This window comes from Euphorbia lathyris, chromosome 3 (genome assembly GCF_963576675.1).
Source record: "Euphorbia lathyris chromosome 3, ddEupLath1.1, whole genome shotgun sequence".
In the NCBI taxonomy this organism is placed as follows: domain Eukaryota; kingdom Viridiplantae; phylum Streptophyta; class Magnoliopsida; order Malpighiales; family Euphorbiaceae; genus Euphorbia; species Euphorbia lathyris.
Genome location: NC_088912.1, coordinates 105734530 through 105750080, shown reverse-complemented (window position 1 = coordinate 105750080; position 15551 = coordinate 105734530). Strand labels below are relative to the sequence as shown.

The following is a 15551-nucleotide window of genomic DNA, read 5'->3' as shown; positions in this document are numbered from 1 at the left end:
CGGGAACATGCTTTTCATTCGCATGTATTTGACAATTGTGACATTCCGCAACCATCTTCTGGGAATCTTCCACCACCTTGGGCCAGTAGTATCCCATTAGTTTGACCTTTCTTGCCAACGCCGCCGAAGCTTCGTGCGCGCCACAAATTCCTTCATGTAATTCTCGCAGCACGTAGTCTCCTTCGTTGCGACCAATGCATTTCAACCATGGACATGTGTACGATTTCTGATACAAAGTTCCATCCCGAATTGAATATCGAGCTGACTACCCAATTAGCTTTCTGGCTAAGCTCTTATCAACCGGTAAATCTCCCTGCTCCAGATATTGGCGAATGGGCATCCGCCAATCTTCATCGTCTTCCAGTTCTTCGATGACCATAATCTGATCGACCTCGAATGCTGGTGCCGATTTTATTTCCAAATTGCATGCCTTTTGACTCCATGGTTCTCTACTTGCCGCTGCTTTTGCCAATTCGTCAGCCTTTGCATTTTGGCCTCGCGGAACATGCACCATCTCCCAAACGACTCCCTTGTGCGTTAACTCTTGTGTCAATCTGCCGACTACCTGATGGTATTTTACTAGCTCCTCCTGTTTCACCAGATAATTTTTTGTGATCTGGTTTATCATGAGTTTGGAATCGCTGTAGATTACCACTCTTTCTGGGGTGAGTTCATTGAGCAACTTCAATCCGCATATCATTGCTTCATACTCTGCGGCATTATTGGTAGTTTTGAAAGTTAATTTTGCTGTATAGCACAGGCGAATAACCTCCGGGCCTTTGATGACGACTCCCAGCCCAGCTCCATCTGTAGATAATGCCCCATCTGTGTACATGCTCCACTCTTCTTTTTGTGCCTTCGGACATTCATCGTCATCCCAGGTGAATTCGTTCACGAAATCGGCGAGTACTTGGCTCTTTAGCGCTGGTCTCCCTTCATAGCGAATATCGAATTCTCCCAGGCGAATTGACCATTCCATCAACCGGCCGGATGCGTCAGGTTTCTGTAATACCTTTCGCATTGGGATGCCAGTTCTCACAATGATAGTATGCGCCTGAAAGTATGGTTTCAATCTAGCCGCCGTGGTTATCACTGCGAGGGCCATTTTGTCCAACTTCGAATACCGGAGTTCTGCATCCTTCAGGACTTTGCTCACGTAGTACACTGGATATTGTTGCCTTTCTTCTTCTCGCACCATCACAGTGCATATTGCCATATTGGTGACGGATACGTAGAGAAATAAATCTTCTCCATCCTCCGGCCTACTCATTAAGGGCGGATAACACAGTAATCGCTTTATCCCCTCGAATGCTTCTTGACAATCCGGCGTCCATTCAAAGGACTTGGATTTTTTGATAGCATTGTAGAAAGGTAGACATCTCCTAGCTGAGTATGATATGAATCGCCCTAATGCCACCAACCGCCCATTTAGTCTCTGTACTTTTCTTATGCTCCTCGACGTTTTCATCTCCATTACTGCTTTAACCTTCTCGGGATTCGCCTCAACTCCCTTGCCGCTAACAATGAAACCCAGGAACTTTCCCGCTCTTGCTCCGAATGTGCATTTCTCTGGGTTTAATTTGAGGCCATATTTGATTAGCACGTCCAGGATTTCTTTGATATCCTGCGGGTGGTCTTGCATTTTCTTGCTTTTGATGATCATGTCATCAACGTAGATCGAGAAGTTCTCGCCGGATTTGTCTGAAAATATCTTGTTCATCATCCTCTGGTATGTTGCTCCCGCATTTTTCAATCCAAAGGGCATCACCTTGAAGCAATAAGTCGCCTGGTGAGTTATGAACGATGTTTTGATTTCATCCGCCTTCTCCATGGGTATCTGATGGTAACTGGATTTCACGTCGGTGAATGATAAAGCTTCATATCCTGCAGTTCCATCTACCAATATATCAATGTTAGAAAGCGGATACATATCCTTCGGACATGCCTTATTCAGATCTTTGAAGTCGACGCACATTCTGTACGTTCCATTTGGCTTTTTGACTAGCACCATATTGGCTAACCACTCCGGATAGGTGACTTCTCGAATTGCATCTGACTTTCGCAAATCCGCCACAGCTTTTTCAATCGCCTTTTGCCGCTCAGGAGCATGTCCTCTCTTTTTCTGTCGCACTGGGGTTGCACCTTTGTCTACATTCAAACGATGGGTTGCTACGTCTGGACTTATTCCTTTCAGTATTTTATTTGGGGCGGCAAATGCCGACTCACATTGGACCAGCACCTCGGCAATGGCTTTCTTCGTTTCTTCGGGGAGGCCCGTCGCTATTCGCACATTTTTGTCGCTTGAGATGGCGAATAGTTCCGTTTCTCCCAATGCTTCCGCTGGCAACTTCTCCTCTACCCTATCTTCCTCGTCTGGCTTTGGTTCAAGTGACAATGTATAGGCCTGTTGAGATACAAGTTGATCACCTTCAACTATGACTCGCCCTTGGTGTGTTGGTAAATGTAATGTTAAATGCTTCATTGAGATGAGCGACTCCGTTTCTGACAGGAATGGGCGTCCCAGAATTATGTTGTAGGCCAATGGGAGATCAACAATTGCGAATTCTAAATCACCTCGCCATTTTAGCTTTTTATCGCCCATTTCTGCCTCCAACACCACCTGTCCACTTGTTTGAGAGGATTGACCCCCAAAACCTGTTACATCCATGAATGTATGTTCCACTCGCTCGTCATTAATTCCCAACTTGTTGAATGCAGTCCGAGTAATAACATTACAAGAACTGCCAGTATCAATAAGGACCCGCTTGACGTCCCATCCTTCTACAGCCATTGTAATCACCAAAGCATCCGCATGCGGCTCCGTGATTCGCGCGAATGAGTAATTGAGGGCATCCCCCCTATGAGTGTTGCTTTTTCGCTGTTCACGGCGAGCTCTTTTTGTTGGAGGCTCATAGATCCCGCCGGCTATCACGTTTATCACTCCTTTTTTCTGCTTCTTTTCGGGCCTTGCCTCTTCTTCATGTGGTAACGTTGCTTTCTCGTCACTAGTCTCCTTTCGTACAAATTGATTCAGCTTGCCCCTTTCGATCAGCCTTTCAATCTCCTTCTTCAATTCATAACAATCGTTCGTGTCGTGGCCGTTCAATCTGTGGAACCTGCAATATTTGTTAGGATGTCGCCCCAAACTGGTTCGACCTTTTACCTCGGGGAACCGCACATCCTTCTTCAGGGGGCTCTTTTCGATCCAAAGTAACACCTCCTGGCGAGTCGTGTTTAATGGTGTCTGATATCCGCCACTTTGAAAGGGGCGATCGCCTCTTCGAACAAAATTACTTTTGGACTGGGTCTGGCGCCGATTGTCCGAAGTGGATCTAGCGACATCTATTTCTCGCCGGGTTTGAGCCCTATGTTCCCTGTTGACATCATCCACTTCCATGAATTCCTTTGCTATTTTCATGAGTTCGGCCACTGTGCGCGGCTTGTTGCGGATGATTTCCTCCCGCATACTCCAATCTGTGGTTCCATCCGCCATGATGTTGCGGATGCTCACGATATCCGGGTTTTGCAATCGCACCAGAATATCGTTGAATGCGACAACAAATTCCCTGAGGGAATTATAGTTCCTCTGTTTGATCTCCTTCAGCTGCCTATCCGTCACATCCGCTGCTTTACAGCCCATAAATTTCGCACAGAAATCCCGACTATATTGATGCCAATTGTGAATAGATTCTGCGGGTAAAGATCGAAACCAATCAGATGCGGCTCCGCCCAAAGTTGTCGAGAATAACCTGCAAATGATGCTTTCACTCGCTCCTGCAACATCCATTAGTTCTCTGTAGTTCCTGACATGAGCCTCAGGATCAGAATTTGGATCCCCATAGTATTTAGGTATCGCGAGCGCTTTGATTCTGTGATCTGGAATGAATTCCCGCAACGAAGGGGCAAAAGGTGAATCGCTCTGGACCTCTGCTCTCGGCCTAGGCGAGTACCCCATTCGCTCCATCATGCTTCGTAATTGATCTTCTAAGTCAATATCGGGTATTCGCCGGACTTCTTCCATCCGCTGCTGGTGAATTCTGGGTGGCATCCACCCGCCCATCGGTGTTGAGACGTGTGCCTGTTGGGGGACTAACCGCTGTCCCGTTATAGGATCAAAGTTCCATGTGTGCTCTCGCCCAGGAGTCATCAACTCCGAATGTCTGAGAGGAAAAGGTTCCACTTGCTGTAGCGGAAGAGTGCCTTGCACTCCTGGCAACGGTTGGGATGGCTGCCAGGTCGGATGTATCGTCGTAATGAGATCTGGGTGCGAGTAGTTGCTCGGGTGGCTGTGTGGGTTTGTGCGACTACTCTGGCCCACTTGATTTGGCGTCTGAGATGGCTGCGGGAGGGCCGATATGACAGGGATAGTCGGTGATTGTGTTGAGATAACCACAGGTTCTTGAGGAGCAGCCGCCACGGCGGTATTGTGTTCGGCGAGGGCAGTTAGTAAATTAATCATTCGATCTCCAGCCGCCTGGCTCATGTTCGAAGCCAAGACTTGTCCTGCCATCTGCACGAAATCACTATTGGACATTTCCATCTCAGTTTGCACTTGGACTTCCAATAAGGGACTCAATTGTCCCGAAGGACCCGATGAGCTAGGCACCACAGGCTGTGTACTTGCAGGTTGCGAATTCGCAATCCGTGGTCCCTAGAGTTCATACTGGTTGATCTAGTGGTAACGCCGGTCGTTCGTGATGGTTCTGACATGTTCTTCGTGTACCTTTAACCAAATGTTGGTAAAAAAGGTCCACGATCACCGCACCAATGATAACTTGCCGGATCCGATTTGATATTCTCTGCCAGAGTTACCTGCAAAACAGAACCGGAGACAGGATCTCCGGGAAAATTCTCCGACGATCAAGTCAGTTTTTGTAAGAAGGTTGGTAATTTGACAATAGTATTGCGGGGAAAATTGTGAGCGTACCTTTTTCTCTCGTTCTTAAGGCCTTTTATAGGTGTTTTTTAGGTAACCGCCGAGGGCGGTTACTCCTTAGTGGGCCACGTTCTGAGGGCGGTTCCCCCTTTTTAGGCCATGTCCCTTTCGTGGCTTTCATGGCAACGAACGTGGTTCTGAGTGGGAGTCTTGATGCTCCGTTTAGGAATTCGGGGCGGTTACTCGCTTCACCCGTTTCCGCTTATTCGGGTCCCATTCGGGGCGGTTACTCGCTGCGCCCGCTTCCTTTATTCGGGTCTCATCCGATCTTAGACCACAGGTCTAAGTATGGGCTGGGCCTGCGAAATGAATATGACCCGTTTTAGCCTCGCGGGTCATCAAAGTTATTCTAAATTCTATTTATCCGTTATATATTTAAGTCTCAAGTTGATAAAAAAAAATAAGAAACAAAAAGTTGTTTATAATTTGTTTTGGATATATATAATTTATAAAAACAATTTTAAATTAATTATATATATTTAATATATATAAATATTATTCCTACCAAAAAAAATATATATATAAATATTATTTATTTATTTATTACGTCATCCGATTCGATCAATCTGAACCATTCGGTCCGACCAAGTGACCCGTAACCCAGTCACTTATCTGGTTTGATGTCCGGTCCGGTTCTGATAACATTGGTTTTGACAAATGGTCCTGTAAAAAGTAAAATTTAGTTACATGATGATTGCCACCTACAAATATTTAGGTGGAAAATATAGTCACAATTATTACTACTTCAAGAGTATCTCAAATATGATAAATTTCGAAATTTATCAAAACTTAACACATTATTTAAAAATATTATATTATATTTTATCTTTCACTTATATCACTTTTAGCGATTTAAAAAAAATGTTAGTGTCCTACAATAGCGAATCTTAAATGGAGACACAACAACTTAGCTAATTTCTATCCTATCTGCAAGCTCCCTGAAGAAGATGAATGTCACGCTTTTCTGACGTGCGGAACTGCAACGGCTGTTTGGCGAGACTTTTACAAGGATGGTAGAATGAAAGATGTAAACTCTTGTTTAGAATGGATGATTGAGTGCATTGGAGGAAGTAATAAACGACTGTTGTCTAAGTCTGCATGGGTGATGTGGGCTATTTGGCGAAACCGGAACCAGATAGTGTGGGAGGGAACCTCGGAAACTGCTGAACAGATTTGTAAAGCGGAAAAATTAGCAAAAGAAGAGTGGGAAAATGCAGCTCTCACCAGAACGTACAGTACAGGCAGCCTGAATCCTATGACTTTGCATTGGCAGCGACCGGATGAGGGTTTGCTCGCCTGTAACATAGATGCAAGGGTTTTTTTAAGTGAGGGCTACAGTTCATATGGTTTTCTAATTCGAAATTGTTTAGGCGAATGCTCCTTGACAGCTAACGGATTGCTGGGTGGACCTTACGAGCCGATCGTTGCGGAAGCAATGGCTTTTCATGAGGCGTTATCCTGGTTAAAACGGAACAACTTGAGTAATGTGGAGATCCACTCAGATTGCCTTTCAGTGGTACAAGCAATAAACAAATCAGCGACACAGTTATCGTATTTTTGTGAAGTAATCTTAGAGTGTAATTTGTTATTACGAGCATTGAATAATGTCTCTATTTCTTTCGTTAAACGATCAGCGCGGCTCATCTATTATCCCGAACTGTTGAATATGGTTCTGTTCGTGTTGAATGGATGGCTCCACCTCCTTTTCTAACTGATATTCTTTCATTTGATATTCAATAAAGTTCTTATATTCTTTCAAAAAAAATTATTTTTTATTATTTAGCTCCCAAACTAAAGCTTTAAAATTAATTAAGACCATAAACTATTAAAATCATCAATTAAGTTCTTAACTAAGCAAAAATATCAATTAACTCTCCATGCTAAGAAAAAACCATCAATTAAATCCTCGACGAAAATTATTTGATTGAACAGTTTCAGGTTATTTTTCTCAAACTCATTTTATGAACACAACAATTATTACAGTCCATATCAAATAGTCATAGTTTCCAATGTTATCAAACCCGGACTGGCCAGTCGGACCGGTTCGACCGGGAACCGATAGGCAGTCCGGTCCGAGCTTGGCTGGGTTGATGAACCCTCTAAAATCCGGTGTGAACCGGCAGCGGACCGGAACGACCGGTGGTTAAACCGGAAACCGGCCAACCCGGTTCACACCGGTTGTTACTTTAAAAAAAATCAAGGAAAAATATTTTAATAGAAAAAAGGAAAATACAATTTAAGGAAAAAAAATTAATGGAAAGAAAAAGGAAAATAAAATTTGAGAAAAAAAATTCATGGAAAGAAAGGAAAATATAATTTAAGGAAAAAAATTTAATGAAAAGAAAAAGGAAAAAAATTTTTAATGGAAAGAAAAAGAAAAAGAAAAATAAAAATTAAGGAAAAAAGAAATGAAAAAAAATTTAATGGAAAGAAAAATAAAAATAAAATTTAAGGAAAAAAATTTTAATGGAAAGAAAGAAAAATACAATTTAAGGAAAAACATTTTAATGAAAAGTTTAAAAAAGAAACGAGATAAAATCTAGTAAAAGGAGACCGGGCTTCACTTGTCCGTTTTGAGTTTATAATATATCGTTAAAAAAACCGCATTTCATGGAATACGTTTACATATTTCAAGTTATTCTAAATTATTCCGGTCCGACCAAGTGACCCGTGATCCAATCACCAATCCGGTTGATGTCCGCAAGGCCGTCTTAAACATTTACAGGGCCATGTGCTAAATGAAAAAATTGGACATTATCATTATAAAAAAATTAATACATTCACACATAACAATACTGTTTCTACAAAATAAAACACAAAAATACTTTAACTTTATGGTTTGACATAATAAATATAACAAAAACAATTTAATTAGATATTGTATAATAATAATAACAAATAAAATTGGACCCCTTAAAACTCTTAAACTATTAGGCTTTAGATATTTCCTGAACAAGTAACATTCACCTAATTTTAAACATAATAAACAATAATAAAATTACTTAAATGTTGTATAATAAAAAGATTAGACCTTTTAAATTTGGGGGCCAGTACTGTAGCACACTTTGCACACTCTTCTTCTACTCCCTTAAATGTCCGGTCCGGTTCTGATAATATTAAGGGGAAATTACACAGAAAAGCCTTTATAAAAAGTAATTTACAGTTATAGTAAATATTTTGCATTTTGTCAATTAGGAAGTTATCAATAAATGATTGGTTAGAAATGGTCAGAGAATGTTAAAAGATGATAGAAATTTAAAAATATTTGACAGTTTTAAAATAAAAAATGATATATCTAATATAATACTAATAAAATTATTAATTTGATTAAATTATAAATATTTTTATCATTTCTAATCTTTATGTAAAAGACCCTAATATTAATAGTTTCTGATTTTAAGATATGATGTAGTTTCTGATTTTACTTAATTCCGATCTAATTAATGATTTTAATAATTTAAGATTTTAATTGATTTTTACGGTACTATCATTTAATGGTAAAACGAGTATTATGACTTCTTTTGTCTTTTATTTATTTATTGGTTTCGAGAACGGTATGTAAAACGGTGGTCGCACGTGCTGAATCACGTGGTTTTTGAACCACGTACCTACTACTGTGAGTCAAGGATAATATTCCCCGCATCCTTTTTTCTCTTTTCAAAAATATCCTAGGTTTTCAGTTCGCTACCTTTTCTAGAATCTATGTGCTCAGCCCATCGGAACCGTCAATCTTGTACTACGCTTTCCAATTATCAATCCAATTATCGTTTCCTTTATTTTATTGTACTAGTAGTTTCTAAATCAGTAAAATAGCTCTACCGGCATCGGCACCGCTGCTGTTTAGGAACTAAGATCGCCTGAGCTTCGTCGTGAGAGGCAATTTTCAAGGTAAGAAGTCTCGAATTTTGTAGCTTCAAGGCGGTTTTCTACTTATTCGTTCAATTATTGGTTTAGATTTTAGAAATGCACTGTATCAGTTCGGTTGATTTGTATTCTTAGCGACTGTATCGGCTTATCGATCGGCACCGCTGCTGTTTAGGAACTAAGATCGATTGAGCTTCGTAAGAGACAATTTACAAGGTTTAGAAGTCTCGAATTTGTAGCTTCAATGCGTTTTTCTACTTTTTTTCTTCAATTATTGGTTTAGATTTTAGAAATGCACTGTATCAGTTCAGTTGATTTGTATTCTTAGCGACTGTATCGGCTCAATTTTTGTAGTATAAGCTGTCTTCTGCTATTAGCAGGAGCCTATCTATCAATTATCTGTAGCTTTCATGTTTTTCTGTTGATCTATTAATTGCACACTGGATTGCTTGTTTGTTTATATTTTTTCATGTTCGATTTCCTTTCCATTGCAATACAAATCCTCAATTTTGTAATTCTTCAAAACTGTGTAAAATAAAATGGAACCATTTCATCCATGCTAGAATTTGAATTGGAGATGATTTTAGTAAATTTTTGAAATCAAGCATTTAATTCGTGCATACAATCAGCTAAATGTTCTCATATGTATGGTAATTAATGTTTGATGGCAGGTATTAGCGAATGGCTAACATAGACATTGAGGGAATCCTGAAGGAGCTACCTGACGATGGGCGTGTGCCGAAGACAAAAATCGTGTGCACAATTGGACCTGCTTCCCGATCGGTTGAAATGCTAGAGAAGCTTCTAAGGGCTGGCATGAATGTTGCCCGTTTCAATTTCTCTCATGGTACCCATGAGTATCACCAAGGGACCTTGGAGAATCTCAAGATCGCCATGCAGAACACTCAGATCCTCTGTGCAGTCATGCTCGATACTAAGGTTTCTCTTTGTGCTTTTACATTCCACTTCATAGTTTCCTTATACTACTTCTCGCAGCTCCACTTGTTTGATTGGTGAATTTGATTGTTATTCAATGAATTTATTCATTATATTACCTTTATTTTTTCATCTGCGGAGAAGGCATAATATTTAGTTTGCATAGGGAGACCAAAATTTAATAAGTTTGGCACTATCCAGGCGGTGGATTGGATACTTTATTCCTAATGTCACCTGAAACGGCCCCAAGGTCATCTATATGATACTATGTTTTCCTTGATGCTTTCTTGGGTATTTTCAATGTATTTTTTATATCTTCCTAGGCTATGTTTCTTCTGTGAATGATAAATGATAATTTATGTGTAGCTGAGTTTAACGAGGCAAAACCAAGGGCTGATTTAAGTATTTAGGTTTTGGATTTGTGAACGTAGTAGTTTGTTATGTGGACTGATTATTGCTGCTTTTGTTTTCTTTGGAATTAACTTATGCATTAATGAAATTAGTATCACCTCTCTTGCTTTGGGGGAATGCATTGTTGCTTATGTTTCATTAAAAATGAGAGCCCCATGCTGAAAAATAGTAGACTGAGGTTAGATTTTAGTGAAAAACTGTTTCCATGTTGTGTATGGCCTCTTCAGATTTGGAAATTAGTGTTTCCGCTTCCAATAAATCTTTTCTTACTTTCCAAGTTTCTTGTTCTCGTCTACATTTCTTAATTTTGTTACTTAAAGCTCCCTCTTTGAGAAAAAGAAGAATCTGTGGAATTACCATAACCAGAGGTACACTACCCTTGGTGCTAACATATCACTTATCGGGTTTTATTTGTAACCTTTCAATTTTGAATAGCCAACAGTTAACATAGAAGTTAACCAAAAAATTTACACATGAGGAAGAGAAAAGAAGTGTTAGGTTGAAAGCAAAAATAAGGAGGAGATTAATTGGTAAAAGTGACAAAATCTTTGAATTTTGAAGTTATGATGTTCCAATAAAAACTCAAATAAAAAAAATCCACTTCTACTCACATGATTTGCTTTTGATTCAAATACATCTGTGATCCACCCGGGGTAAAATTCAAAGAAAATCTTAAGATCCTAGCAATAGTGGTTCTGACTTTATAACTTAACCATAGTGGTTCTAACTCTTTAAGTAATATTTTGTCATTCTACATGTTGGTTATGAAGGAAATGGAGGTGAACATGACTAATTAAGTAGTGGTGAAGGATTTCTTAGTAAGAAGATAAATAAGATGTTGAATTTCATATGATAAATTGCTTATTGTTGAATTCCTATTTCACTTTGGCATTATTGCAGAACTGAGAAGCTCAGTTGGTAATCGCTATGAAGTTGTTTGTATCCTTAAACTCTTGGCATTGGGTGCAGGCTTCTCTGATCTAGCTTATCATACTGCTCCATCGCACATTGCCTTATTTTATACATTTATATAGCTTAGGCAAACATTTTTACTGTCCTCAAAAGGTTATTATATTTAATTGCAACAAATAAGTATTGGCTTCTTTTTGTTGCAGGGACCTGAGATTCGAACTGGTTTTTTAAAGGATGGAAAACCTATTCAACTGAAGGAGGGCCAGGAAATCACCGTGACTACTGATTACAGCATCAAGGGTGACACAGAAATGATTTCCATGAGCTACAAAAAACTGCCTGTGGATGTGAAACCTGGTAATAACATCTTGTGTTCAGATGGTACCATCACTCTGGCTGTCTTGTCTTGTGATCCAGAAGCCGGAACTGTGAGATGTCGTTGCGAGAACACTGCAATGTTAGGTGAGAGGAAAAATGTCAATCTTCCTGGTGTTGTCGTGGATCTTCCAACTCTTACTGATAAGGATAAAGAAGACATCCTCGAATGGGGAGTTCCCAACAATATTGATATGATTGCACTTTCATTTGTACGCAAGGGTTCAGATCTTGTTAATGTGCGGAAGGTCCTTGGGCCGCATGCCAAGCATATACAGTTGATGTCAAAGGTAAAATATACTTCCTTTTTTCAGTATACAGTTGTGAAGTGTTACATGAATATGAAGTTCTCTCTTTGCATAGCTTTTCCTTTTTTAATTGATGTGATTACACTGGTTATAGTTCTGGTTGAAGCACCGACACTTCTAGGAGGTTAACGTACGAACGTGTATTGGGGGCAAGCCTTCCTCTGCCAATTTTTTTTGGCAAGAGGCCGCTCCTAAGACTCCAACCTGTGACCTCTCAGTCACACGACAACAACGTTTACCGTTGCGCCAAGGCTCGCCCTCTAAAAAATATTTGAAAAACTAATAATAAAACTAATATAAGAGACGGTTGATATATATATATATATATATGTATATATATATATATATATATATATAACTAATAAAAAGAAAAGAAATAAAAATCTAAATAAAGGAATATAACAGATGCCTCTTTTTTGGTAGTTTAAATAGTTTGAAGTATTAAATGTTTATTCTTTTATAAATTAATGACTAATTATGGATGTTATTGATGAATGTTATACATATATGGTGTGTCCCCGCCTTACCCGTCTCTTTTATATTTGTTAAAAATGTCGTTTGTTGCACCCATAATGTACGAGTACCCGTTAAATTATCAGTTAATTAAGCTGCTTTTTGGTTCTTTTGCCGTTAATTGATCTCCTTTAACTAGAGTTCTGGTTTTCCTAAATAATCTGCTGCAGTAATTATTTTAGTTTTTTTTAACTTATTTCCAGAACAGGTGGAATCGGCTGACTCGACTGATTCGGCAGATTCACCACCAATACGGATGATTCACTGCTGATTCGGACGATTCACAGCCAATTCAGTGACAATTTCAATTCACCCAATAGAGCCAGCTCGAAATAGAGCCGACTCGACTCTTACTTCGATTTTGATAACAGTGGTTACATGAATATGAAGTTCTCTCTTTGCATAGCTTCTCCTGCTTGTTTAATTGATGTTATTACCACCGCTTATAGTTTTGCAGGTCAAACAATTTGAAGTTGATTGATTTCATTTTCCTTAGGTTGAGAACCAAGAAGGTGTTATAAACTTTGATGAGATTCTGCGGGAGACCGACTCGTTCATGGTTGCTCGTGGTGATCTTGGAATGGAAATTCCTGTTGAGAAGATTTTCCTGGCACAGAAGATGATGATATACAAGTGTAATCTCGTCGGTAAGCCTGTGGTCACCGCTACTCAAATGCTCGAGTCCATGATTAAGTCTCCCCGGCCAACCCGTGCTGAAGCCACAGACGTAGCCAACGCTGTTCTCGACGGCACTGACTGTGTCATGCTCAGCGGAGAGAGTGCAGCTGGAGCCTACCCAGAGATTGCAGTAAAAATCATGCGTCAGATTTGTATCGAAGCAGAATCATCTCTCGATTACGGAGCTATATTCAAGGAGATGATAAGATCAACTCCACTTCCTATGAGCCCATTGGAGAGTCTTGCATCTTCAGCCGTACGAACTGCTAATAAGGCAAGAGCGAAGCTCATTGTGGTTTTGACACGTGGTGGGACAACAGCCAAGTTAGTAGCCAAGTACAGGCCTGCTGTACCTATACTGTCCGTGGTTGTCCCGGTCTTGACGACCGATTCATTTGACTGGACCTGCAGTGATGAGACACCGGCGAGACATAGTCTTATATACAGAGGCTTGATTCCTATTCTCGCTGAAGGATCTGCTAAGGCTACTGATGCAGAATCTACAGAGGTTATTTTGGAAGCTGCTTTAAAGTCGGCGACCGGGAAGGGATTGTGCAAAGTCGGTGATGCTGTCGTTGCGCTTCATAGGATCGGAGCTGCCTCTGTTATTAAGATATGTATTGTGAAATGATATGAGCATATTTGCTTGAAGAGGTAGTTGCAAGAACTTCATGTTTATTCTAGGCTTAATACCTTCCTAACCCCTGAACTTTGCCCCTCTTGTCACTTAGCCTGCTATACTTAATGACCAATCTTTCGGTCTCTTAAACTCAATATTCGTAACACATTTAGCCTCTTTTTAACTGTATGGCAGTGACATGGCACATATGCGTCTCCTAATGTTTGTAACACCGACATGTGCCATCTCATTGTCATGTAGGTAAAAAGGGGTAAAACGTGTTACCACTGTTCAGTTTAGGGTCCGAAAGGTTGGCTATTAAGTATAGGGGGCTAAGTGACAAAAATGGAAAAGTTCAGGGCTGAGGAGATATTAAGCCTTGAGTTTGTTTTAGGGGGATGTCTTTTATGGTAGGATTTGGTTGTTTCCATCCAAGTCATTTAATATGTGCTTAAGTTATGCTATTTTTAATTAGAGAATGCCAATGATACTATTGATCTACTGGTGGCTATATAAATAAGTAAGTTCTGATTTTATTTATTTTTAATTCAGTTTTGGAATTTAGTTTTGTAAATCTTGTCACTACAATACCCAACATTTTCAAGATTTTATTTTTAAAATATTGCTTCATTTGAGAAAAGTAAAAAAAAAAAAAACCTCACGTGGTATCATTGAGTGGGAAGATAATCTTATTTATTCATCTACCTATCTTCATTCATAATAATCAGTTTATTCTTTTTTCGGTCTTAGCATAAGAGCGGAAAATGTTCATCTTATCCGCAGATCTGTAGATCTGTGTGGTTGCAAGAAAAAAAAGAAAGGATTCAGATCTGAACGTTCGGAAGAGGCTAAATGATGAAGAATGGATTATAGTTGTTTTTCAATGGGATTCGACTTACGAGTAGTATATGCTTTCTATTTTTGTTGTATTTGTACCTTTTATGGTTTTTATTGCTCTTTGTAGTTTTTTTCATACTCTTTGTAGTCTATTTTTTTTCCCTTTGTGGATCTTATACTGGTTGTAGCCCGTATGAATGGGAAGTTGTTATCGTGCTGTATTTGTATTTTGTGATTTGTGATTTGATGGAATGAAATATGATATTTTTATAAAAAAAAATCTCTATTTATTTGGGTGGGTATATTGCACCGTACAATGTATTATCCATGCAATATATTATTGGCAAAAAAAAAAACATAATTAAGCATTATCAAGCTTCTGATCAATTATTTTTCATAATGAGTCCTTAATTATTGATTTTTGATTTTTATTTAAATTTTCCATCGAGTTTGGGAAAGAAGAAGATCGATTAATGGCTAGATTCAAAAAAAAAAAAAAAAAAAAATCATGGCACACACATTTTGACCTTCAATTCGAACATAATTTGAACCCCAAGACAAAAACCCACTTGTCATTCACCCCCAAATCCAATCCACATAGTCAAAGACAAACTCAACTTCTCCTCTCACCGTTCTCTGTACTACTACCGTCCTACCTCCGGCGCCGAGCAATGGAAGTGTTGTTATTTGGGGGGCTAATTTTAGCCGAGGATAAATTTTCAAAGGATAAAATTTTTTAATCTTCAAAACATTAAAATTGTAAAAATATTATCATTTTTTAGAAATTAGGACCTCTCAAATAAAAGTATGCCTCCTTAAACATCTCATCTATCTTTAAAAATTGAAATAATACTATATAGAGTCAATATATACTAATTTTAGAGAAGGCTACGGGGACAAATCGACCAGTATTCAAGGGCGGAGCCGGTGGTCCGGGGGCTCCGGCCTCCATGAGCCCTGGGTTGGCTCCGCCCCTGGACTGGCCTAACTAACACATATTGTTTCGATCAGCTGGTGGCAGCCACATATCATTTGGACAGCATTCACTCGTTTCAATCAGTATTAAAAGTTGACTACTACTGATGTGACAGTCAGTTAGGTGACAACTACATATCGTTTTATTTAGTTAGTTGGCAACCATGTATTGTTTAACTAGTTGTCT

At 39.3% G+C, this 15551-nt stretch overlaps 1 protein-coding gene across 1 annotated transcript; it reads left to right on the top strand.

The window, feature by feature from the left end:
- The first annotated feature begins 8591 nt into the window (after positions 1–8591).
- Positions 8592–14099, top strand: LOC136224363 (pyruvate kinase, cytosolic isozyme). The gene is made up of 4 exons (XM_066012686.1): positions 8592–8824; positions 9472–9739; positions 11263–11724; positions 12752–14099. Exons 2-4 carry the CDS (start codon positions 9482–9484, stop codon positions 13562–13564), a joined length of 1533 nt encoding a protein of 510 aa, XP_065868758.1. The 5' UTR covers positions 8592–8824; positions 9472–9481; the 3' UTR covers positions 13565–14099.
- Positions 14100–15551: the final 1452 nt, after the last annotated feature.

Excerpts from the sequence above, each read along its gene's own strand:
- LOC136224363 (XM_066012686.1), top strand. The coding sequence starts at position 9,482 with ATGGCTAACATAGACATTGAGGGAATCCTGAAGGAGCTACCTGACGAT. Across the intron at positions 9,740-11,262 it reads CAGTCATGCTCGATACTAAG|GGACCTGAGATTCGAACTGG; the intron begins GTTTCTCTTTGT and ends TTTTTGTTGCAG. Across the intron at positions 11,725-12,751 it reads ATATACAGTTGATGTCAAAG|GTTGAGAACCAAGAAGGTGT; the intron begins GTAAAATATACT and ends CATTTTCCTTAG.